Here is a 26767-nt window from a genome sequence, read left to right on the forward strand (position 1 = left end):
CTGGACTAAGCACTATAAATTACAAATTCATTCATCAGAGATTCTTGTTACTTAATATTAGTTACTAAAGCATCAATATTGCATAACTCTTTTGTTCATGTGTGATTGTTCATTAATGATGGAACAGTTTTCTGAAGTGTTACCAGTTTATGAGTCTGAAGAAAGAGTCTTAAATTAATTACATAGTTACATCTTTCATCAGTCGCTTTGGATAAAAGTGTTTGCTAAATGACTAAATGTAAATTTAAATGTACAGTAGATTTCTGAAGATCATGTGACACTGAAGACTGGAGTAATGATGCTGGAAATTCAGCTTTGATCACAGGAATAATTTGATCAGGAGTAAATTACCCTCCTCCATCCCCAACTCCTCCTTTCACCACAGTCAGGACTTGGCTTTCTGATGTTCTTCTTGAATCAGACTCCTTTTATCTTGAATATTGTTGTTACACTAAAATATCACTAAGAACATTAATGATATCTCCATTTTGTTCTGTTCTGTTTATTTTAAGGGGGTTATTGCTGCTCTCCGTGCTCATTCATGACAGGGGAGTTTTTGCCCAGAACAGAACCATACCATTAATCTAAACTGTGTGCTAAGTGTCAATCATTTTGATGATAGTGGTCCTGACAGAACTTCATTCAACTTTTTTTCATTACATTACAGTGTGAGTTTATGATAGAATATTAAAAAATAATTGTAGTGTTTTTTTTTTCTTTTTTTTTTTTCTTAATTGTAAGAATACACTTCTAACTGATATATGGGTAAAATACATATTGAAATGGACAGGCCATCCAAAAATGAAAATTCACTGTTAATTTACTCACCCTCAGGACATCAAAGATGTTCGTATGTGACTTTTTCTTGAGTTGAGCAGTAAAGAAGGTTTTAGCTGAAACTGTTTTTAGCTCTTTAGTGATTCGTAAAATGCAAGTCAATGGCTAAAGGCACTTTCAGAGTCAAAAAAGCAAATCAGGCAACAGATATTTAAATAAATGTGTGTTATTTCTGTATATTTATTTATTTTTTATGAGAAGAGACTGGTGTTTTGTGGAAGATGATGATTCTGGAGATGTTGCCACAGTTCTTCTGGATTGAGTCTGTGTCAGTTTGTTCTGTTTCTTCATGTCACTCCAGACAGACTGATGATGATCAGATCTCTGTGTGCAGTACTGGCTGCTGTCAGACTAAAATCTCAATCGACTGTTACAATTAACACCATAACTCACGTCGAAGCATACCCTCTCTCACAAACTCTATAAACTGATCTCGTAGCACAGTGTCAGGATTTGCAAAACATGCTGGATCTTTGCGTTTAATCACATCCATAAAGGACATGAGAGCATGAGAATACTCACCTTCAAGTTGTCGTCGCTGGAAGAACTACTTCTGAAGACTAATATAAGACTGAGAGTATCCATAAATGCTAATAAGTATATTAAATATCTTTTTAGGGTCATCTCTTTCAAAGACTGGGTGAAACCTTACCTCTGTCCTAGCTGCACCATCCAGCAAATCAAAAATGGCCAAAGCCTGCTCAGCACATGACACTGGACGCATAGACAGATGGCATCGTGCCTCTTTGACCCAATCCTTTGATTTCCCAGAAAACCTAGGGCACTTGCACTCTCTTGGTACATCAATGTAATGTTTTATAGTCCCCATGGGACTGGGCAACACTTGCAGAAAAACGCTGCTGTTCCCCTGCCAGGAGAACCCCTGTAGGAACAGAGGATGAACCCTGACTTACCTCTAAGTTTAGTATTTTCTACCTGAAGCTGCTGCACCAATTCAGTAAGTGCCCTGAGCTGAGTGGTCGCATTCTCATCTGCCATTCTCTAAAAAAAAAAAAAAAAAAAAAAGAAAAAGAAACCAATAATAACAATAATGAATACACTCCAAAGCAGTTTGCTTTCAAAAAATAAATAATAATAATAAAATCATAAAATACACCATACAAGTCAGGAAGTTCCCCAATCAGAAGCCCTGGATAAACAGTCAGGTATGTCACATGCTGCTTCCTCGATCTCTTGCATTTACATCAAGCTGCAAAGTACGGACTGAAAAAAGCTATTACAGCGGCTAAAAGACAGAGAGAAGCTGGATAGTTTCTGCTCTAATGCTGACGCCGGGCGGATGTGGCAAGGCATGTAGCACATCACAGGCTACAGGACCACCATGAGCACTACTATCAGCTCCTCATACAGCCTACCGGATGACCTCAACACTTTCTACTCCCACTTCGAGACCTCCAACATCGACACAGAGAGGAGGCACACACTCAGACCACTCAACCCTTCTCCCCCCTCCTACTGTCTCATCAGCTGCGGTACACAAACAGCTCTGGATAATCACCCCCCGCAAAGCAGCAGGGCCAGACAACATTCCTGGATGGGCCCTCAGGGCCTGTGTCTCACTGTACTCACTTCCATCTTTAACCTCTCCTTTAGTTAGAGCATCGTTCCCACCTGTTTCAAGACCATGAACATTGTCCCCCTTCCAAAGAAGAGCCCCCCGACCTGCCTGAACGACTACAAGCCAGTAGCACTCACTCCGATCATCATGAAGTGTTTTTAGAGAGTGGTGGTGATTCACATTCAGAGCAGTATGTCGGACATATTAGACCCACTGCAGTACGCATATCAGCCCAACAGGTCCACCTCAGACGCCACTGCTGCTGCCCTCCATATTTCCCTCTCTCACCTGGAAGATAAGAACGCTTATATCAGGATGCTTTATTGATTATTGCTCCGCCTTCAATACGATCATCCCTCACAAACTCACCCAAAAACTGATTGTACTTGGACTACACCCCACACTTTGTGACTGGCTCCTAGACTTCCTGACTGGCAGACCACAGTCTGTTAGGATTGGAAATAGGACCTCAGACACTGTCATTACAAACATTGGCACCCCACAAGGGTGTGTTCTCAGTCCCATCCTCTTCACACTGTTCACAAATGACTGTGTAGCCTCCCACAAGCTGAAGTTCACTGATGACATCACAGTAATAGGACGGATCACTGGTGGGGATGAAGCAGTCTACAGAAGGGAGGTGGCCAGTCTTGTGACATGGTGTGAGGACAACAATCTTACCCTCAACATGAACAAGACAAAGGAGATGATAGTGGACTTGAGGAAAAAGAGGAGAACTCACCAGCCACTGTTTATCTGAGAGCTTGAAGTGGAGAGGGTGAACAGCTTTAAATACCTGGGGGTCTACATCAGCGAGGATCTCACCTGGGCACTCAACCCCACCCAGCTGGTTAAGAAAGCACAACAGCAGCTGTACTTCCTGAGGAGGCTGAGGAAGTTTGGCATGTCACCTAAGATCCTCAACAACTTCTACAGCTGTGTAGTCGAGATCGTCTTGACGGGCTTCATCACTTCGTGGTATGGCACCACTACAGTGAGGGACTGCAATCGTCTGCAGAGAGTGGTGAAGACTGCTGAGAAGATCATCAGGACTCCACTGCCCTCTCTGCAGGCCATTTACCATCATAGAGTCCACAGAAGAGCTGCATCCATCATTAAAGACCCCACCCTCCCCCAACACAGACTCAGGACAGAGGTATAGGAGTGTAAATTGCAGGACTACTGGATTAAGGAACTCCTTCTTTCCCTCAGCTATTAGACTCTTAAACAGGTAGCTAGCTAGTGAACTTATCTATCTCAGAAATCAGTCGGTTCACATTTTTCATCTCATTGAACATTTGTAATGTTTTTGCTGTTATTACTACCATTGTATATTTGTTAATATTACTCATGTGGCCTCATCTCAATTTGCACATCTGTTAATGTAACAGCTGCTATTATTATCATGTAGTTGCACTCAATTTGCATGTTACTGCACTATTGTTTTTGCACATAAGTTAATACTGTACATTCGCATATATATATATATATATATATAGATATATATATATATATATATATATATATATATATATATATATTATACAATATATAGTCTATTTCTATTTTCATAGTCTATATTCCTACTACTGCAGCATAGTTTTTATTATTTTGTTTCTTACATTGTATGTATGTATGTATGTATGTATAGTTTGTGTACAGTTTTGCACTGTCTTGGCATTCAATGTGGACAGCAAAGTAAGAATTTAATTGCTCATGGAAACTTGTTTTCCTCACTGGGCATATGACAATAAACGCTTTGGATCATTGAATCTTGTTTTACACACGTCACTCAAACACAGAACCAGGAAACAGGAATCACATGAGTTCAGGGAAAGAGAAACTGAAGTGTAGCTGAGCTGTTGTGTGTTTGTGTCTCTGTATTTCTGCAGTAAAATGGCAGAAGCCAGATTTTCTCAGGATGAGTTCTTGTGTCCGGTGTGTCTGGATCTCCTGAAGGATCCAGTGACCATCCAGTGTGGACACAGTTACTGTATGAGCTGCATTACAGACTGCTGGGATGAAGAGGATGAGAAGAGAGTCTACAGCTGCCCTCAGTGCAGACAGACCTTCAGTCCAAGACCTGCTTTATTTAAGAACGTGGTGTTTGCTGAAATGCTGGAGAAACTGAAGAAGACTAAACTTCAAAAGTTTCCTGCTGGAGCTGGAGATGTTCAGTGTGACGTCTGTACTGGAAGAAAACACAGAGCCGTCAAGTCCTGTCTGCTGTGTCTGAACTCTTACTGTCAGAATCACCTCGAACAACATGAGAGTTTGAAAGGAAAGAGACACAGTTTGATTGAAGCCACTGGAGGACTGCAGGAGATGATCTGCCAGAAACATGAGAAGCTCCTTGAGGTTTTCTGTCACACTGATCAGAAGTGTATATGTGTGCTGTGTATGGATGAACATAAAAACCACGACACTGTATCAGCTGCAGCACAGAGGACAGAGAAACAGGTATTTAACACTAGACACTGATGAAATATTGCTGACACTCGTTTCATATGTGTTTATATCAGCACCATATTAACAGCTGACAGCATTCACACTGTTCACGACAGCAGAAATGAACAGCAGCTGCACACAAACACTTTCTGTTCAGTAAAACTGACTGAATCCAGATGATTTTAGCCATTCATAGCTTCATTTCAGTCATTTATTTTCTGTCTAGAGCTGCAGCTTAGTTACGCAAAACACAGAAGTCAGTGTGAAGCTCTACATCTGTGTCAGATTCACTTTTATAATACTTACACGTGTAGTGTGAAATAGGCCTTAATCACACATGATAATTCATGAAAGATGGTAGCAAATGATCAATCTTCCCTTCTGGAGTTTGTACCTACAGCCATTGATTATTAGTTGAGTTCAGATAATTAACCTTTAAATTGCCTCTCCCTACTTTTCCTGGATTGATCTGTTCACATGATGATTTAGTGCCAGTAGTTTTCTGTGAGATTCACTCTCATCTGTTTGTCCTGCAGAAGCAGCTGAAGAAGACACAGAAGACGCTCCAGCAGAGAATCCAGCAGAGAGAGAAAGATCTTCAGCAGCTGAGAGAGACTGTGGAGTCTCATAAGGTGAGTCTGTAGAAGAAGAGAAGTTTGTCTCCGTCTCAGTTCAGACTCACTGAAGCTGAATCACTGTGTGTCCTAACAGCACTCTGCACAGACAGCAGTGGAGGACAGTGAGAGGATCTTTACTGAGCTCATCCGCTCCATTGAGAGAAGCCGCTCTGAGCTGATACGACTGATCAGAGATCAGGAAAAGACTGCAGTGAGTCGAGCTGAAGAACGACTGGAGCGACTGGAGCAGGAGATCAATGATCTGAGGAGGAGAGACGATGAGCTGGAGCAGCTTTCACACACACAGCATCACATCCAGTTCCTGCAGGTAACACAGATCTACAAGAACAGGGTCAGAGTGGACTTGAGTGAAAGTTATCAATAATGTTCAATCTAATCATACCTTTGAGCTGCTTTTCCTGATCAAATCTACTCAACCCTACAATGAGACTCCATTGATGTGCTTGAGCTGTTAGATGGACATTTATGTTCTTAGCAGATGTTTTATCATCCAAACTGTTTCCTAGAAAGTTCACACAGAGTGTAAGTGACAAATACTAGAATCTGTAGCTCATATCTGTAGAATATGAGAAGAATGAAGCTGATGCTGTGAAAGTGCTGGATTGAGTTACTAAAGATCAGTGAAGACAAATCTGATGTTCCTGCAGGTTATAGAGTGAAGTGTGGAGCTGATGAGTTTGATTTCTGTTTTCTGTAGAGTTTCCAGTCTCTCTCAGCACCTCCCGAATCTACAGACGTAAATGATGATCTCTTCAGTTCTCTCGTCTCTTCTGATGCTCTGAGAGAATCTGTCCATCAGCTGAGAGACAAACTGGAGGATTTCTGCAAAGAGGAGCTCAAGAAGATCTCAGACAGAGGTAAAGTCCTGGAGATTCATCTGCTCTCAGAAACCAGTCCATCATCATCTCATATCATGGAGAACATCATATTAGAAATGTGTTAGGAATAGATACAGGATCATGAGAATCACACTGTTCATGTCTGTTGATTTCCACAGTCACACTCACCAACATTGTTCCCAGAACCAGGAAGGACTTCCTACAATGTAAGTCAGTAAGAAAACCAGCAGAAAAACTCTCTGAGTGTGTTCATGTTCTTCCTGTAGAAGGAGAAAGTAGAGTTTTATAATTGATGATGTTAATGATGATGTGCACAGATATCTGTTCATCTGTACTGAGACACTGATGATACACTGAACATGAAGAGTTCAGCTACATGAAAAGATCAAACAGATTCATAATTCCTGATTCTGATGTGTTTTATCTCCATCAGATTCCCATCAGCTCACTCTGGATCTGAACACAGTGAATAAATACCTCCGTCTGTCTAAGAGAAACAGAGTGATTACTGACACTAACACAGTTCACTCGTATCCTGATCATCCAGACAGATTTGATTATTATCTTCAGGTGTTGTGTAGAGAGAGTGTGTGTGGACGCTGTTACTGGGAGCTGCAGTGGAGTGCTGGTGAATCTGGTTTTGTGTTTATATCAGTGTCATATAAGAGCATCAGCAGGAAGGGACGGGGTAATGAGTGTGTGTTTGGACGTAATGATCTGTCCTGGAGTTTGCGATGTTCTTCCTCCAGATACTCATTCAGACACAATAACATAGAGACTGTTCTCTCTGTGAAGTCCATCAGCAGTAGAATAGGAGTGTTTGTGGATCACAGTGCAGGAACTCTGTCCTTCTACAGCGTCTCTGACACAATGAGCCTCATCCACACCGTCCAGACCACATTCACTCAGACACTCTATCCTGGGTTTTTGATTGGTTATAGATCATCAGTGAAACTGTGTTGATGAATCAGAATAGACTGACGAGAGATTCTACCCATAATGCTTTGAGCTGCATGATAAATCAGTAACAGTGTTATTACTGAGTCTCTTCTTTTCTCTTCATGATATTAATACTGCAGCTTTACTTCTGTCAGTGAAATAACATCAGAATAAATGTAATAAATCCTCACATAGACAGAAAGATCAGTGTGTGTGAGTCCTGCTGAGTGACACTGTGTTTCTGTGCTCTTCACAACCTACATTTGTGTTAATATCAGTCATTTAGTTAATCATATTAATAATAATGATTAATCATTTATATTTTCATTATTAATATATAATTTTTATGATTTTTTAATGTGTTATTTCTGTTCTCTGATATAAATAAATTGATGAAGAAAGGTGAAGGGTTTTATTCCTCCTCTGTGCAGATCTCCAGAAGACAAATCAAGCACCTCGTTATAGTTTCTTCTCTCATCCTAAAATCACTGACATAAAAATCAGACGAGTCACAAAAGGAATCATATGTTTCCCTGTTTAACCATAAAATCAGATTATTGGTTAAAAATGTGATTCAAGATAGGAGTCAGCTGATTATCTTATTCCAACATGATACAAAAGTGAACAAAAATGTCAGTAAAGTCAAACAGTAAAAAGTGACAAGTTCTAGAAATGAGGAGCATATCACACAATCTTTTTTTGTTGTTATCTTCTTATTATTTTTTGTAGTGTAGGTTTGAGTTTGAATATAATTAGTGAATTGAAAGCTGAAATTTAAAGTGTAAATGCAGACTGCGTGGCTATTGCTTGATTGAATACACCAGTGACAACGAGTCTGATTGAAACATCTGAATTCAATAATTAAGAGATGTGCCCCAAATACTTTTGTCCATATGGTGTAATAAATATTATAAGTCCAATAGTAACTGAATAAGTAATTTTTATCTCAGACTTCTCTGAAGTGAGTGGTGGCTGAATACAAACCAAATCATTTTGATACTCAAATGTCTCTTTACAGCATGACGGAGGTGGATCTAATGTTTGTCTAGATTCTGGAGTCTCAGTGTTTCACAAAAGACACATATTAGACCACTGAACTATTAAAACACACAGTTACTTTCTGATCTCTGAAGCTCAACCGAACCCAGACAATCATTTCTCTACTGTACTTCTATTGTAAGCTATAATATGTTTCAGCTGTTTTTTTGCACCAATGATATCTGGAAAGTTTTCAGTCTGTAATCCACACTGCTTATAATATGTATATAATGCTATTGTCACGGGGAAATTATGCATTGGGGTGAATCCTGCTCTTTATCTTGTCTACTACCTGTCATCAAGATCTGTCGTCAGAAACCCTCTCCTGAAGATTCCCACTCTTCCTCTCATCTTCACCTCAACTCCACGTCGATCGAAAGTCCAGAATCCAGCCTTTCAACAGAGATTCCCCTTGAGTACCGGGCGTTCCAGGAAGTGTTCAGCAAACAACAAGCGACACAGTTACCACCTCATCGGCCATGGGACTGCGCCATTGACCTACTGCCTGGAGCCACACCACCCAAGGGCCGGATCTATCCCCTGTCCATCCCGGAGCAGAAGGCCATGGATGAGTATATCAAGGAAGCCTTACAACAGCGGTTCATTCGACCTTCCACTTTCCCTGCTGCATCCAGTTTTTTTTTTGTGGGAAAGAAGGACGGAGGCTTGAGGGCTTGCATTGACTACCGTGCACTCAATGAACAAACGGTCAAATTCCGCTATCCCCTTCCTCTGGTCCCAACCGCTCTGGAACAACTACGTGGAGCTAAAATCTTCACCAAACAGGATCTCAGAAGTGCATACAATCTCATACGCATCCGAAGAGGCGACGAGTGGAAAACTGCTTTTATTACTCCATCAGGGCACTATGAATATCTTGTTATGCCCTATGGGCTGTCCAACTCTCCATCTGTATTTCAAGCCTTCATGAACGAAGTGTTCCGTGAGTTTCTGCATCAATTCGTGATCGTTTATATTGATGACATCTTAATCTTCTCCAAGAGCTTAACTGAACATCATCACCACGTCTGTCAAGTCCTGCAGAGACTCGGAGATCATCAGTTGTTCCTGAAGTTGGAAAAGTGTGAGTTCCACCGTACCACTGTTCACTTCCTCGGCTATGTCATCAGCCCACAAGGGATCCAAATGGACCAGAGGAAGGTGGACACCATCATGAACTGGTCAAAACCCACCACCGTCAAAGACCTCCAGAGATTCTTAGGATTTGCAAACTTCTACCGTCGTTTTATTCATCAATACAGTATCATCAGTTCACCACTCACCTCTCTCCTCAAGGATCGGCCCAAGTCTCTGTCCTGGAACCCAGCTGCCACTCAAGCCTTCCAACAACTGAAGAACGCCTTCTGTTCGGCTCCCATCCTGGTCCATCCCAATCTGGACCTCCCCTTCATGGTCGTAGTGGACGCCTCATCGACCCGGGTGGGAGCTATTCTATCACAGCAGGGGAAGCCTCCAGTACTCCATCCATGTGCCTTCTATTCCAAGAAACTGTCCCCGGCGGAGCGTAATTACGACATCGGTAATCGGGAACTTCTGGCTATCAAGATGGCTTTCGAAGAATGGAGACACTGGCTGGAGGGAGCACACCATCAAGTCGAAGTCATTACGGACCACCGTAACCTCAAATATCTTCAAGAAGCCAAACGTCTAAATCCTCGCCAAGCCCAATGGGCCCGCTTCTTCACTCGTTTCAACTTCCGAGTTACATATCGACCAGGAGGCAAGAACCTTAAAGCAGACGCCCTCTCCCGTCTTCATGCGCCTGAGCCCGAAGTATCACCTCCAGAAGCTATACTCCCTCCAGCCATTATCGTTAGTCCTATCGAATGGTCAATGGAGGATCGTATCCGGGAAGCCACCCGTTCCGAGCCAGCTCCGCCGGGAGGTCCAGAGGGAAGGATATATGTTCCATCATCACTACGCCTGTCCCTCATAGACTCAGTTCACACGTCTCCGGGCTCTGGACATCCAGGCAGCCGGCGAACCCTCTCACTCCTTCGTAACTGGTTCTGGTGGCCCACCATCGCGCAGGATGTCTCCCAGTACGTTCGTGGATGCTCAGTCTGTGCCATCTCCAATACTCCACGACGACTCCCCGAAGGGAAGCGGAAGCCACTGCCCATACTACGTCGTCCATGGTCCCATCTGGGCGTCAACTTTATGACGATCTCCCACCTTCAGATTCACACACTGGTATCCTAGTCGTGGTCGACCGCTTCTCCAAGGCATGCAAACTCATCCCATTAAAAGGTCTTCCCACTGCCTTTGAAACTGCCAACCTACTATTCCACCATGTATTCCGTCACTTTGGTCTACCAGAAGACATTGTATCAGATAGAGGTCCCCAATTCATCTCCCGAGTCTGGCATGCTTTCTTCAGATTACATGGAGTCTCAGTCAGCCTATCTTCGGGGTACCATCCTCAATCCAACGGTCAGACTGAGCGCAAGATTCAGGAGATCGGAAGATACCTGCGAACCTACTGCCACCAGAACCAAGGCAGCTGGATCCACTTCCTCCCATGGGCCGAGTATGCACAGAACTCACTACGCCAAGACACCACCGGTTTTACACCGTTTCAGTGCATACTCGGGTACCAGCCTCCTCTCTTCCCCTGGTCAGGAGAGCCGTCAGAGGTCCCAGCGGTCAAAACCTGGTTCGAAGCGAGTGAGAGGGTATGGGACTCAGCACACATCCATCTCCAGCGAGCAGTGCGAAGACACCAGAGATAGGCCGACACCAAGAGAGGAGATACACCCCAGTACCAACCAGGTCAAAAGGTCTGGCTCTCCACCAGAGACATCCGTCTTCACCTGCCCTGTCGAAAGCTGAGTCCCCGCTATATAGGTCCCTTCACCATCGAGAGGCAGGTCAATGAGGTCACCTATCGTCTTCACCTTCTCTTACACTACCGGATCGCACCATCATTTCATGTCTCACTGTTAAAGCCCTTCACTGACCCTCTTGTTTCTCCTTCCCCAGGACCTGATGGTGTTGACGTACCTCCTCCTCCCGAAGTCGCAGAGGAAGAGTCAATTCACTGTGTGCAGGACATCCTGGATTCCCGTCGGCGGGGCCGCCTCCTGGAGTATCTGGTAGACTGGGAGGGATATGGTCCCGAAGAACACTCTTGGGTCCCTAGGGACGACATCCTGGACCCATCCCTCCTCACCCAGTTCCACAACTCCCATCCCAACCGCCCTGCGCTGAGAGGTCGAGGCCGACCCCGTCGACGGGTAACGTGGGCGTCAGGAGCCGCCCGTAGAGGGGGGGTATTGTTTTTGAGTTTTTAGTTATTACTTATAAACCATCAGAGTCCAATCACCCGACTCTGCCGATCCACTCATTATCACCAGATTACTGAAGTCACCAGACCTGCACCCGATCATCACTGCCACTTCTTAAGCCCACACTTCCTTTCACTCTCTGTCTGGTCTCGTCAGAGAATCACAGACTCTACTCTCTGTGCTACTCTTGGAATCATCTGAATACCTGAACGTCTGATCATCCTGGTTACCTTCCACCATCTGTCATCCGTGTCCTGTCAGTTCCTCCTGTGTCCACCCTTCGTCTGTACAGCAATTATCCTCAAGTCATCAACTATTCCTCTGCAAGATTGTGTGATACCATCTTCTGTCTCCATATTTCCAATAAACATCTACTTACCTGCATACCCTGTTGTCTCTCTCTTCTGTCCGTGACAGCTATTCAAAAAGATCCAAACCTTGGCATTTTAATTCTGACATATTTACCAAGTTTAAGTTTAAATTAAATTTCCATACTGCTCTCTACATGTTTACTTCACACAAGCTTTGAAAAGTTAATGGCTCATCTGAAAATCAGTGTATAAATTAAAAACTATATACAAATTATTCAATGGCCACATTTATCAGCCTTAACTCTATCTTGGATGAAACTAAAACCATGTTTCTGTTTTCTTTCATATTCAAACATTTACAGAAAGCTAAAGCACTGTGCAGTAGCTGAAGAAATTCAGATGCAATGGTTTTAATTTCTGTCAGTTAACCATCATATCATTAACCATTTTGATAGAAACTGTGAATATACAACACAATAGAGGCTGTGTTTTTATTACTCAACAATAACTTCTCTCACATTTCCAGAGGATAAAGATTACTCTTAAACTTCTCGGTTCATTATGTTTATTCACAGCAAAGCAGTGTAGATTTTAAACACAATCATTAACAACACACACATATTCAGCTCAATTATAATTACATTCAAAGCAACAGATTGTTCATTAAATAACACGCTATGTAGAAAAATAAAATAAATTCACTCAATAACCCTGTGTCTAAATGTACTTTGTTCCAAACATGAACAAAGTCTTCAATGAGAATTCCTAGTCAATTAGAGAAGGAATAATTAGATCATATCATTCACATAACATGTATTTATGCAAGTTTCCTTCAGTTGTTTCTCACACTATGTACTGGCCTCGTCACATAATGATATACAGTCACATTTACCTTAAAACTCAAGCCCCTAAAATAGAGCTTGATGAACATAAATTAAACACAAATATTTGTCCAGTTCCAGTGAACGAATATGAACACTGATTTGCACAAACGCTGAATGTTTAATATTTTACACAGTGTTGTTTTCTTATTCATATTACTCATCTGAATCAACAACTAAAGCTAAAAGATACTTATAATGTCCTATTTGAAACAAAAACTCATGTGCAACTTGCAAAGTAAAGTTCCTAAATAGTTTGCACCATCTAGAGCCACAGATGATTGGGTTTCTGCTTTGTTTTTGTTTGCTCATAAAATGAACCAGGATCACTTCTGAAGCCTAATACTGCTCAACAGTTACATCACTCCATTTAACGACTCGTGACATGAGAAATCTCATTTTTCCTCGACCCTGTGAGTTTCATAACTCAAAACATCTTCTTCATTATAAACAAAGAATGTATTAATTAAGCTCAAAAGCAAATCCATGTCACAACTCCTTTAAGAGGAACCAAGCATCAGATCAGTTACTATTAACTGCACTGTAAAGCACCAGAGATGAAGCCACCGGTGAAATATACCACACAGTCACTGTGAGAGATTGAAGCTTTGTGTGCAATCAACTCTTATTAAAACTACTAGCAGCTAATAGTGGTTTAGTTCCTCACATGTCGTTTGAATGTGAGATGATCTTAGGGTTTGTGTGTATTTACAGCACAGTTTCACAGGTTCGATCTTCTTGCTTGTTCCTAAAACAGAAAGAGAATAAACATCAGCACACAGTGTTCCAGCACAGTGAACAGGTGTAGATGTAGTTGTAGTGAAATCACCTGCTGAACGCTGCTGTGATTGAGAGGATTGGGTCGATCTGTGCTGCAGGTTTCACGGCCGGGTCTCGTAGACTTATTTATGAATGTACAGGAAGGACAGGACCAGCCTGACTAAAGACAGAGAGATGAACATACTCTATTCATTACATAATACAACAATCTGCTTTTGTTACGTACATTAAACTGGTAGACAGATCTATATTAGAGGAGACACATTTATACAAATATACCCTGTAATGGTGTTTATATGCAATCTTTTCCATTTGTGACCTCTTTCTTTTAAAGGTTTGATTATATTTAAATCTGTCTGTGGGTGTGTGTGGTTCATGATTATGTGGATGCAGGTCAATTATTTACAATCCGTCTGCATTTTATATAATATTGTATGTAATTATTACCTGTGTGTTACTTGATTTCAGTTTAGATCCTCCAATGTGCAACATCTCAAGGTTAATGATGTCACTGACACTGGGTTTCTCTGAGCCACACCCACTGCTGCCTGCTGACCAATCAGAAACAAGCACTGAAGAGAGCAGTGATAATGAGAGTGAAAACAACAAGAACTGGAACATTCATACACTACTGTTCAGAAGTTTGAGTCAGTATAATTAATACTTTTATTCAGCAAGGACACATTAAAGTGATCAAAAGTGACAGTAAAGACGCTTATGTTACACAAGCTTTCTATTTCAAATGCTGTTCTTTTGAATTTTCTGTTACTACAGAACCGAAAATCATGGTTTGCACAAAAATATTGTGCAGCACAACTGTTTTCAACATTGATAATAATCAGAAATGTTTCTCGAGCAGCAAATCAGCATATTAGAATGATTTCTGAAGATCATGTGACACTGAAGACTGGAGTCTGCTAGTTTAAATCGATCTAATTCGCTTGTGCTCGATTTGTGCCATTAGAATACTAAACATATTTCCCCTAGGAATAACAAATATATGCTAATTTAGGAAGCTCTCAGTCCCTGCCAACGGCTCTTTTCGTTTGTGCTTAGAGGTTTTTGATTGCAAAATATATAAAAAAAAAACGTTTTACTTCTTTTATATGTATCTACAGTAGGCCTATCTATAAATTCTTTGTGGTCTTTTTTTTCTCACGTTCAGTATAGGTTAAGGCTATTATATCTTTGAGCACTTTTTCTACAGTCCATTAGGCCTATGTCCTTTTTGTCTTATTATGCAGTGCGATAAATAATCGTTTGTAAGGGGGACAGCAAAAAAAAATAACAATATGAATATAATAATATTAGCTGTTAAATGCAGTAATACCATGCAAATACAGTTACATATAACCTATAGCTAATGTCATATTAAGTGCTTCTGTTTTCCTCCCTTTTAAATAGGCCTATTTAAGAAGATTTTTAGTTAGAACCAGGATTTCATTTCACGCACAAATCGAGCACAAATAAACGCGGCATTTGGTGTGGAGATCACCTGGAATTAGGCTAGGCTAAATGACCTAATTAATATTATTAATATTAACGAATATTTGTGGGGAATAGGCCTAGATGTTTGATATTCTAATGGCACAAATCAAACACAAATTAAATAGAATGATGCTGCCTTGAAATTTAAGCTTAGTCAACTTTGAAATATGAAGTTAGTAAAACTTGGAGCTGACTAAACTTAAAATTTTTGAGGCAGCACAAGCACATTTTTTTTTTTTTTTTTTTTTTACTCTGCGGCCGAGCTAAACAGGGAGGAGGGTAATGTTTCTGTTATATTTAAGATGATGTCATGGTTGTTTGATTTAACGGCACAAACCAGCACAAATCGAGCACAAACGAATGGCACCGTTTTGGAGAGATTCGGACGCCAGAGTCACACGGTCAAAAAAAGAATGTTTAATATCTCAAACACCAAACCAGCACAAACGTTTGTTTTTTTGCAGCACAAATCAGCACAAACTTAGCTCAAATGAATGGCATAGTTTTGGTGATTATTTCTTTTTATGGGGTGCCAACTTCATGGAGGTGCAACAGATGCTGAATTGCAGCTGATTTGAAAGTGAAAGTAAAATGCGCACGGCACTTTTACAAGCTATTTAAAAGCGACGGAAAGTGAAACTCACGTATCATATGACAGAGTAGGGTTAAATGACCTCTGACCTCTGTGAGACTCTCTGAGCGATGACATCATGACGGTGGCCCCCTCCTGCGCCTCCTGCTCGCTGCGGAAGGTGAACGTGAGGCAGTCGTGAGGAGGCTTGATCAGACGCATTTCGTGACTCCGAGCTGATTTGATCTGGTACTTGACGGAGCGCAGATCAAACTCTGCCAGAGACTGAAACACAGAACAGATGATCATAAAGCCTTCCGTCGCTGGGGCACTCGCTCTTATTTACAGTGTTGGGGAGGAAATGTAACTAACAGGTAACAGGTTACAGATTACACGTTACACTACTTCAGTTCCTTCATTAAAGTCATGTAGCTGATAACCTGTCTAAATTTCTAATGTTTTCTACTGTTTATCATATTCAAAGATGTAAATCAGATGTTTGCAGCTGTGACAGTAGACACTGGGATCTAACAATGCCATGAAAAACATCCTCATCTTAAAAAATCAAGCATACAGCCCACATACACCCAAAGAGGAAATAAAAGAGTTATCGAATACGCATGTGTCCTAAACTCGTGTGTGTGTGTGCGTGTGGTGTATGTGTGTGTGTGTGTGTGTGTGTGTGTGTGTGTGTGTGTGTGTGTGTGTGTGTGTGTGTTGTGTATGATAGCTGACCAGACATGATGATAGCTGACCAGTGTATATGTGTATGTGTGTGTGTGTGTGTGCGTGTGCGTGTGCGTGTGCGTGCGTGCGTGAGTGTGTGTGTGTGTGTGTGTGTGTGTGTGGTGTGTGGTTCAGAGTGTGGTGTGTGTCGAATGTCATAAAACATGTGTAAGTGTGTGTTTACCAACTGAATAGAAATGTATGGTGTGTGTGTACCACGCTGCGTCCCAGGGTGTGGGTGTGGTTTTGTTTTGATGCTGGGTTTAGAGTAGTGCTCGGTGTGTGTTTGTGGTTAGGTGTGGTGTTTGGTGTCGAAGAGTCCGGCTCGGTGTGTACAGGGAATACTATTATATACTTTGATAACTGAATAGAAATCACACATATTTTTTTTCTAAGTATTTGTGGGTAATAATTCTAGAACATACTTATTTATTTTTATATACATTAATATACAGTCAGCTTGACTGAATTAATTGGCTGCTACTACATATTCGACTATATTTTTATAGTGTTAGAGTTAAACTATTTTTTATAGTGTATAGTGTTAGAGGCCTTTTTTAAAATGACTGAATTAATTGGCTGCTACTACATATTCGAAGTTAGCCTAAACACAGTATAGCGGGCTTTTTTTTATATATATACATAAAAAAAAGAAACCAATAGATAGAAAAAGAAAAGAGAAGCTAGTGTTAGAGTGTTAGAGGCTTTTTTTATAATAAATGAAAAGCAGTTAGAAAAACAAATAGAAAACAAAAAGATTAAAAAACGGTAAATATATTATATATATATATATATATATATATATATATATATATATATATATATATATATATATATATATATAAGAAAACAAATACATACAATAGAATTACATACATTACATACATACAATAGAACAGAGAGTGCTAGAGTTAGAGGGTCAAATAAAGAAGGAGTGTTTATTATTATTATTATTATTACTTGGCAAGTTCAAAAGTCTTTTATTTTGCCACTCCGTGCTGCTGTCGCGTGGTGACGTCATACATTCTGCGCCGCGACGGTTTCGTCTTGCTGTTATTTGAGTGATGAAGGTTTGTTTTGAGCCCTTAAGCGATTAAGGTCATAAGTGTTTTAAAGTTGTGCTTAACAACACGGTAGTATTTCCGACAGTGTTTTTTAAACGCAGTATTGTAGCTTTGTCTGCAGTGCTGCATAGTTTGTGTCTCGTGAATAGCGGCAAAATGTGACCGTTATTTATTATTATCTCCGAGCAGAGCGCTTCCACATCAGAGAGATCCACTCAGCCCTCGATTCTGCTCACTGTATCTCAAAGGTGACGAAGAAGAGTTTCCAGATCTGCCTCACACAACTGATGTAAAGATGGAGTTTATTAAAGTGGAGATTGTGGACATGAGTGACCCAGAACCGTGCGGAGTGAAAGATGAAGAACCCGAGGAACAGAGAGGTTAGTGTCCACTCATCACTCTTAATGATTAATATTAAAGTAAGGTTGTTGCATTTATGGATTTGTGAGGTGATTTTATCCAAAGCAAGATGGGTTTCATTTGAGGTACGCGCTTTATTTATAATGTATTCTCTGAGAACTGAATCATGACCTTGTCATTGCTATGTTCTGCTGAACTAAAGAAATACAGTTATACAGTTTTACCAAATTTTCCAGACTTGAAAATCATGAAATATGCAAAAAAGCATAATTAAAGCTGCAGTCCGTGGCTCTAGCGGTTGATAAACAGAACTGCGTGCGTCTGGCGGAAGAACATGTAGCCGGAGCTACTTCTCTGTGTTTATGTCTGTGTCGAATCACGCAGGTAACGGGCTCCTCCGCAGCGGTGCCTACCCGAACCAGTCTAAAATAGTCCGAATATAAACATTTATTATAAGTGTACCGTAGTGATTCAGGACAAGCCAAAAACACAGGTTGAAATGGATTTATGATGTACTCGCTTATTATATAAATTTAGTAAATTTTTAATACAACAAAAAAAGTTACAGACTTCAGCTTAACACTTCAAAGTGTGTATCTGAAGGCTGATTGCGTCATGGCTTCAAATGCACCCTCCGCTTCACGAGCAAATGAAGGATACATCACAAGGATCCTTTGCAGCCTATCCTATCCCAGAATTCATAGCGCACCGGTGGAGACGGGGCTTTTATTCAAACAAAATAGCGGTTGTTGGTTCTGTGGCGGCCGACGAATACACTTCTAAACGTAAGTATTGTGTTTTAATTTACTCAAATAGCTAGCGAAACAAATGCCAAGAGTCAGGTCTTAAAAAATGTGAACTTAAACTAACAATAACACTGCACAGATTCATTTGTGAGGTGGTCTGGGGCATAAGTTCTTGTATCTATTACATTGAGGGCTGAATATGATAATTCCTTTACTGGGGATAAAAACTCTGCCAGTCCACGGCAATAAGACAAGAGGTAGATTAGGCTACTTAATCATTAGATAATTAGTCTTTCAGTTGTATTTTTATTTGTTTATTTATTTATTTATTTTAATTTTTAGACCCAATCCTATTTTGTAAAATAGCTGAAATTATTAAAATAACCCCCTTCAAAAGTTTGTGAACCCTCTTGTGGTTCTTAATACTGTGTGGATAACTGGATGATCCACAATGTTTTTTTTGTTTTGTGATGGTTGTTCATGAGTCCCTTGTTTGTTCTGAACAGTTAAACTGAGAACTGTTCTTCAGAAAAATCCTCAATGTCCTGCAGATTCTTCAGTTTTCCAGCATCTTTGCATATTTGAACCCTTTCCAGCAGTGACTGTATGATTTTGAGATCCATCTTTTCACACTGAGGACAATTGAGGCACTCAAACACAACTATTATAAAAGGTTCAAACATTCACTGATGCTCCTGAAGGAAACATTGCATTAAAAGCCAGGGGGTTGAAAACTTTTGAACAGGATGAAGATGTCCAAATTTTTCTTATTTTGTTGAAATATAGTTTTTTTTTTTTTCATTTAGTACTGCCCTTCGAAAGTGACAGAAGATACTTGCATGTTTCCCGGAACACAAATTAAGTACAATTTACCCTGATCTTCAAATTCAGAAAGTTATATCTGGAGTATTTTGTATGCATGTCCTGCTGATTGCAGCTCTGTTTTAATAAATTTCATAAGTCTTTAATTTTCTCTTCTTTTAGGACAGTTCTGGAGAAAACGGGGCTGCTGGGAAACTTAAAAATCTAATGAATGAAGTTGTTCTGTACATTACGTTTGTAATTTTAAGTTATTTGTAAATAAAGCAAAGTCATCTCCACAGTAGAGAGCCTGGAGCAGCCTCTGCCAGCGGGACATCATCTGGGGTCGTCTCCAGAGTGTTTGAGTGCATATTTCCACTGTCCAGCACTGGGACGTTCAGGTTTATCCTGCAGTACAGGGGTCTGGTCTGATTTAAGGAAATGAGGAAAGGACAAATTGTGTAGAGCTATGAAGTAACTGGGGGAAGAAATATTGAGTTACTTTAGTAAAGTACTTTCATTAACTACTATTAGTGCATTGAGGAAAAACTCCATGCATTTAAAACCTTAATTAAAAGTATTATCTTTCATACTGTAAGAGTACATCTATGTGCTTCTAGAAGCTTGCGTTCTGCAAGTGAATGTCGCTTTATTGTTCTTCCCAAAGAGGCACAGAATCACTTTCACAGACTTTCACATTAACTGTTCCCTCCTGCTGGAATGACCTGCCCAACTCAATCCCAGCAGCTGAGTCCTTAACCATCTTCAAGAATCGGCTTAAAACACATCTCTACCATCTTTATTTGACCCTCTAACTCTAGCACTCTCTATTCTAACTCTATTCTTTAAAAAAGTGTCCCTTTTAGAATTAAACTCTGTTCATTTACTGCTTGTTATCTTTAAAAAAACACTAGCTTATTGTTTTGTATTCTATCTGTTTTCTTTTTATGTATTATACAATTAACAACAGCAAAAAAGGCCTCTAACACTAGCTTGCTCTATTCTTTTTCTATTCTATCTGTTTTCTTTTTATTTATTATACAATAAAAAAAAAACTGGCTATGTGTACTGCATTAAGCTAACTGTGACTTGTCACAGAATTTGCGTATCATTGCTCTTTTGTTGATTTTGATTGCTTCTGTTGTCCTCATTTGTAAGTTGCTTTGGATAAAAGTGTCTGCTAAATGATTAAATGTAAATTAATTGAAATTTTTTTTTTTTTTAAATATGATGGTGTTGCTTTAATATTACTGCTGCACTACTGTGTACTGTATGATGCATTTTAATTCTGAATATGTTGTTCAAGGTTGTTACATTTAAAATACTTTATATAGGCTACTGTTGAGCAGTTCAATAAACAACAGTGCATCATATTGTAAAAGACCATGTTTTTGTAGTGTTTCTGTCCTGTGAGGAAAAAACAAAAAAGCACATCATTTGTATGTGAATACAAGGAATATATTTCGTTACACTCCACCACTTTATTTCACAAACCAAAGGAACAAAAGTTTATTGCTAGAATATTAACAAATAGTTGCTAATTACAACTGCGTCTGATGTCGAAGGCTGCTTCCGAAGACTGTTCTTGTAGCCTAGCAACTGTGACAGCCGCTGACGAGGGGCAGTAAGTTTGTAAATTAACATTTTATATTTCGCTGCATAAAACTAAACAGGGTTGAAAACCTGTTTAAATCTGTTCATCATGGTCCATTAATGTACATAATAATCAATAATAGAATAAACATCATAAAATCACATTTTGGTAAGATACAAGTCAACATTTAACCGCTTTATATTTTGTATTTGTATGTTATTATGTTCAAGTCGAACCCCATTCCTTGTATTTAAAGTAGGGCTGTCAGTTTAATGTGTTAACTTAATAAATTAGTTATGAAAAAAATAACACAAATAAAATATTGTAACACACTGGCCCCGCCCCCAGACCTGTACATCATCTTATTATCATACACTTGACTGTTGACAAATATGATGCAGTGCAACAACTCTATAAATGCAGTTATGCCCTAAAATTCAAGATATTGAAGAAAAATGCCCCATGTATGAGTTTTTGTCTCATATTTATATCATATGATAAGCATTTCGTTAGTGTGCTGTTTTTGTCATGAAGAAATTGATTTGTATTGTTTTTTTTTAGAGAGTTTCAGTAAATAAGTTAATATTGTGCTATATTTTAAACACAATATTTTGTGCTTTTGTAAAATTTGCCAACAAAAATATTACCTAAAATGCCACAGCAGAACTGTTGTGCGTCTCCGAACAACAAAGCGGTGTTGCTGGCTGTTTTAGTTTCTTCTTTTATGTTCCATACTTTATGTTAGGCCATTGTAGCCTAAACATTTAAAATAATAATAGCTTTAAATGATATTTTGGCTGTATTTTCACAGCCTTATTTAGTTTGCGATCGATTATACTAATTAATCGCAGCACCCTGTAATTAATTAGATAAAAAAAAAATCAACGACTGACAGCCCTTATTTAAAGTTTAATTTGGTAATTAAACGTCAAAAACTAACAATTAAGGTTCCAGTTATTTTCATTAACAAATAACATCTATGGCAGCTCTCTTCTCGCACCGTTGTGTATACGCGACAGGAGCGGTGATCGGGAAATCTTGCGAAGGCTAGACTCGGGAGTGGCCTTCGAAGCCCACGTCGGAAAAACTATCGGCATGGATATTTCCATCAATCAACTATCTGTATACAAAACTGATACATCGGTCAACCTCTAGTCAGAATTCCCTTTAAGCATCTCTTAAATTTACATTTAATTTAATTTAGTTTCACTTTTCTTGAACTGATTTATTTTGACTATTTAATATATTTTAATTTTAGACCAGATCGAGGTGAAAGAGGAAAGAGAAGAACCGAGTGACATCAAGGAGAACCACTTTATTGAAACGCCTGAAGATTTTAAAGTTGGAGAAGAGTCTTTAACTGAAACAACAGAAGCCAAAAATTCTTTCTCCTGCCCTCAGTGTGAAAAGACCTTCACACATAAAGGAAACCTTAGGGATCATATAAAAATTCACATCGGAGAGAAGCCTTACGCATGCCGCCTGTGTGGAAAAAGTTTCATTCACAAAGGACACCTTAATGATCACATGAGGATTCACACGGGAGAGAAGCCTTACGCGTGCCAACAGTGTGGAAAGAGCTTCACGTGTAAAGGAAGCCTTAATGGTCACATGAGAATTCACACGGGAGAGAAACCGTTCACGTGCCACCTGTGTGGAAAGAGTTTCACATGTAAAGGAAGCCTTACTTGTCATGTGCGGATTCACACCGGAGAGAAGCCTTTCACTTGCCCTCAGTGTGAAAAGAGCTTCTCACATAAAGGAAGCCTTAAGTGTCACATGAGGATTCACATCGAAGAAGGGCCTTTTGCATGCAATCAGTGCGGGAAGAATTTCACACAGCAAGAATACCTTAAAAATCACATAAAGATTCACACCGGAGGGAAACCGTTCACGTGCCATCTGTGTGGAAAGGGTTTAACATGTAAAGGAAGTCTCAAGTGTCACATGCGAATTCACACTGGAGAAAAGCCCTTCACGTGCCTTCAATGCGGAAAGAGCTTCACAAATAAGGGAAACCTTAAGATTCATGCAAGGATTCACACCGAAGAGAGCCCATTGACTTGCCTTCAGTGTGGAAAGTGTTTCACACATAAAGAAAACCTGAAGTGTCACATGAGAGTCCACACCGGAGAGAAGCCGTTTACTTGTCATCAGTGCGGAAAGAGCTTCGCTCGTAAAGTGATCCTTCAGAACCACATAAAAACTCACTCTGGAGAGAAGCCTTACACATGCAACCAGTGCGGAAAGAGTTTCACAGATAAAGGGTACATCAAGCGTCACATGAGAAGTCACACCGGAGAGAAGCCCTTCACATGCCCTCAATGTGGAAAGAGTTTCACGCATAAAGGAAACCTTAAAATCCACATCAGAATTCACACCGGAGAGAAACCCTCCAAGTGTCCTCAATGCGGAAAGAGCTTCACACATAAAGGACAGCTTAAGGATCACATGAGAATCCACACCGGAGAAAAGCCCTACACGTGTCCTCAGTGCGGGAAGAGCTTCAAATGTAAAGGACACCTCAAGACGCACATAAGAACTCACACCGGAGAGAAGCCTTACACGTGCCGCGAGTGCGGCAAGAGCTTCACAGTTCAGAGAAGCCTGAACATGCACATGAAATATCATTCTGGAGAGAAACTGCATGAGTGCTCTGAGTGCGGCAAGAGGTTTGCAGAGAGCAACACCTTCAAAACACATTTGCTCATTCACTCTGAAGAGCGGCCGTTTAGTTGCGATCAGTGCGGGAAAAAGTTTATTCTGGCGGCACGATTAAAAGCACACCTGAAGCTTCATACGCATGAGAGACCCTACTTATGCTCTTTGTGCGGAGAGAGTTTCAAACTGCTCGGAAGCTTAAAATCGCACCAGAAAATACACGCCAGTGAGAAATCGCATGTGTGTCCTGAGTGCGGTAAGGCCTTTACCAGAGCGACGTACTTGAAACGGCACCAGCGGACCCACGCTGGAGAAAACCCTGGGAAGGGTTCATTAGTTCAAGAACCCTAAAGCACAAGAATGCATACTGGAGAGAAGACAAGCCAAGAATTGGTGGACTGGCATTTGACCCGACTGTGTGACCCTACAGTGGACAAACGGTTTGCAAAATGGATTTTAAGCACATCGATTTATCCACCACTTCACATAATCCAGAGTAGAGCATTGCAATGTTTGTCTTTGGTAATGAGTAAACAGTGTGAGATTCAGATGTAGACAAAAGTAGAATTTCGCCCAAAATGGTGCTTTTATCTAAGAGGGGCTAAATAACCTAATGGTGATATTTCTGCTCTTCAAACAAATGTAATGCAAGTCAAAATACTAGCTAAACATGCCTTTTATACCACTAAGACAGTACAGTTTGGCTAAAGAAAAACATGTTGTGATTTTGACACACAATAAATATTTAAAGGTGCCATATAATGCATTGATACAGTATTTTAAATTGCTCTCTGATATCTACATAGAAGGTATGTGGTTTAGGTAAGGGAAATAAATCTCCAGAAATGGTTTTACATGTCCATTTACAACCCTGGGATTTGTCCCTAGAATGAAATGGACTGTTTTTACCTTATTAGGAAGGGTCATGAATAATAATGTTGAGCTCTGCTCTGATTGGCTGTTTCACAGTGCGGCTCATTCCAGTAGCTCAGACAGCAGGAAGGAAACACAGGGAAAATATATATTTCAGTACTCTCTCTCGCAGTTATATCGTTGGGTCATTATACTCACGATCGCTTTTTACTTTAACTTTGGAGATTTGCGATCGCACGTGCTCTTTGTAAACTACAGCGGCAGTACTTACCACACATTTTACAAGATCAGATCAGTGGTGCTCAGGATCTGTAAATCATTCGACATCATCCTCAGTCATCTCTCCTTACTCTGTTTATGTGGTAAGTGAAATCTTATGTACCGTAATGTAACAGGCTACTGCTAGCAAGCAGCTAACTTGTCCCTTTAGTAGCTCGTGTTATTTGTTTTCCATGCCTTTCTGAATACAGACACCAACCCATCCCTGCACAGCCTGGAACATAATATTTATTTCCATGATCTGCCATTTCTGCTATACTTCTTGTTTCAGTTTTGTTTTGCTGTGCAGGTTCGGCTGGCGGAGGGCATAGAACATGGGCGGGTTTATGCAAATGTTGGGGGCGTAAGTATTAGTGATCCCGACTGCACCGTCACAGTCAGTGTTATGTTCTGATTCTCCTATTTTTCAGTGGTCTTTTGCACGCATAAGAGGAGGAAACAATGGTGTTTGAAGCTCACTGTATGTCATTTCCATGTACAGAACTGTTATTATTCAACTATGCCAAGGTAAATACAGTTTTCCATTCTATGGCACCTTTAACATCCCATATTGTTGCTGCTTTAGTAAAATATAAAACAACGTTGAAAATACTGAAAACCCAGTTCTCATGTTCAGAAGTACAAGAACTGACAAGCAATTATTGTTGATACCCATAATTATAGGAATAGTTCATCCAATAATGAAAATAAAAATTGCTGTTAATTTAGGTACTCCCAGCCCTTCCAAGATGAAGGCGATTTTTTTTTTTTCTTCAGTAGAACAGTAAAGAAGATTTTTAGCTAAAACCGTGGTTTTTGGTGATTCATAAAATACAGGTGCTGGTCATATAATTAGAATATCATCAAAAAGTTGATTTATTTCATTAATTCCATTCAAGAAGTGAAACTTGTATATTATATTCATTCATTACACACAGACTGATATATTTCAAATGTTTATTTCTTTTAATTTTAATGATTATAACTGACAACTAAGGAAAATCCCAAATTCAGTATCTCAGAAAATTAGAATATAACTTAAGACCAATACAAAGAAAGGATTTTTAGAAATCTTGGCCAACTAAAAAGTATAAAAATGAAAAGCACGAGCATGTGCAGCACTCAATACTTAGTTGGGGCTCCTTTTGCCTGAATTACTGCAGCAATGCGGCGTGGCATGGAGTCGATCAGTCTGTGGCACTGCTCAGGTGTTATGAGAGCCCAGGTTGCTCTGATAGTGGCCTTCAGCTCTTCTGCATTCTTGGGTCTAGCATATCGCATCTTCCTCTTCACAATATCCCATAGATTTTCTATGGGGTTAAGGTCAGGCGAGTTTGCTGGCCAATTAAGAACAGGGATACCATGGTCCTTAAACCAGGTACTGGAAGCTTTGGCACTGTGTGCAGGTGCGAAGTCCTGTTGGAAAATGAAATCTGCATCTCCATAAAGTTGGTCAGCAGCAGGAAGAATGAAGTGCTCTAAAACTTCCTGGTATATGGCTGTGTTGACCTTGGACCTCAGAAAACACATTGGACCAACACCAGCAGATGACATGGCACCCCAAACCATCTCTGACTGTGGAAACTTTACACTGGACCTCAAGCAACGTGGATTGTGTGCCTCTCCTCTCTTCCTCCAGACTCTGGGACCCTGATATCCGAAGGAAATGCAAAATTTACTTTCATCAGAGCACTTAACTTTGGACCACTCAGCAGCAGTCCAGTCCTTTTTGAAGCGAGACGCTTCTGTTGCTGTCTGTTGTTCAAGAGTGGCTTGACACAAGGAATGCGACAGCTGAAACCCATGTCTTGCATACGTCTTTGTGTAGTGGTTCTTGAAGCACTGACTCCAGCTGCAGTCCACTCTTTGTGAATCTCCCCCACATTTTTAAATGGGTTTTGTTTCACAATCCTCTCCAGGGCGCGGTTATCCCTATTGCTTGTACACTTTTTCTATACCACATCTTTTTCCTTCCCTTCGCCTCTCTACTAATGTGCTTGGACACAGAGCTCTGTGAAGAGCCAGCC

The 26767-nt window shown here is 40.2% G+C and overlaps 2 protein-coding genes and 1 long non-coding RNA gene across 5 annotated transcripts; 2 read left to right on the plus strand and 1 right to left on the minus strand.

Moving 5' to 3' along the window:
• The first annotated feature begins 4297 nt into the window (after positions 1–4297).
• LOC122136133 (tripartite motif-containing protein 16-like) lies at positions 4298–7553 on the plus strand. Its single transcript, XM_042717673.1, has 6 exons — positions 4298–4876; positions 5401–5496; positions 5576–5809; positions 6200–6359; positions 6500–6547; positions 6775–7553. Exons 1-6 carry the CDS (start codon positions 4313–4315, stop codon positions 7302–7304), a joined length of 1632 nt encoding a protein of 543 aa, XP_042573607.1. The 5' UTR covers positions 4298–4312; the 3' UTR covers positions 7305–7553.
• A 4935-nt stretch (positions 7554–12488) lies between these two features.
• On the minus strand, positions 12489–14144 carry LOC109069388. The gene is made up of 3 exons (XR_006153948.1): positions 14046–14144; positions 13648–13758; positions 12489–13566 (listed from the first exon to the last, which is right to left on the minus strand). It is a non-coding gene; the product is annotated as an uncharacterized LOC109069388 (long non-coding RNA).
• A 1644-nt stretch (positions 14145–15788) lies between these two features.
• LOC109069207 (gastrula zinc finger protein XlCGF57.1-like) lies at positions 15789–25600 on the plus strand. Of its 3 annotated transcripts, none has more exons than XM_042717670.1 (3): positions 15789–16031; positions 17637–17827; positions 22207–25600. In XM_042717670.1, the coding sequence occupies exons 2-3, from the start codon at positions 17743–17745 to the stop codon at positions 23958–23960; spliced, it is 1839 nt and encodes a 612-aa protein (XP_042573604.1). In that variant the 5' UTR covers positions 15789–16031; positions 17637–17742; the 3' UTR covers positions 23961–25600. The 3 variants fall into 3 exon arrangements, with proteins under 3 accessions (XP_042573604.1, XP_042573602.1, XP_042573603.1); XM_042717668.1 differs by lacking the exon at positions 15789–16031 and adding an exon at positions 17356–17453; XM_042717669.1 differs by lacking the exon at positions 15789–16031 and adding an exon at positions 17431–17516.
• The last annotated feature ends 1167 nt before the right edge of the window (positions 25601–26767 follow it).

Source organism: Cyprinus carpio, chromosome B2 (genome assembly GCF_018340385.1).
Source record: "Cyprinus carpio isolate SPL01 chromosome B2, ASM1834038v1, whole genome shotgun sequence".
In the NCBI taxonomy this organism is placed as follows: Eukaryota; Metazoa; Chordata; class Actinopteri; order Cypriniformes; family Cyprinidae; genus Cyprinus; species Cyprinus carpio.

Excerpts from the sequence above, each read along its gene's own strand:
- LOC122136133 (XM_042717673.1), top strand. The coding sequence starts at position 4,313 with ATGGCAGAAGCCAGATTTTCTCAGGATGAGTTCTTGTGTCCGGTGTGT. Across the intron at positions 5,810-6,199 it reads ATCACATCCAGTTCCTGCAG|AGTTTCCAGTCTCTCTCAGC; the intron begins GTAACACAGATC and ends TGTTTTCTGTAG. Across the intron at positions 6,548-6,774 it reads CAGGAAGGACTTCCTACAAT|ATTCCCATCAGCTCACTCTG; the intron begins GTAAGTCAGTAA and ends TATCTCCATCAG.
- LOC109069207 (XM_042717670.1), top strand. The coding sequence starts at position 17,743 with ATGGAGTTTATTAAAGTGGAGATTGTGGACATGAGTGACCCAGAACCG. Across the intron at positions 17,828-22,206 it reads AGAACCCGAGGAACAGAGAG|ACCAGATCGAGGTGAAAGAG; the intron begins GTTAGTGTCCAC and ends TTTTAATTTTAG.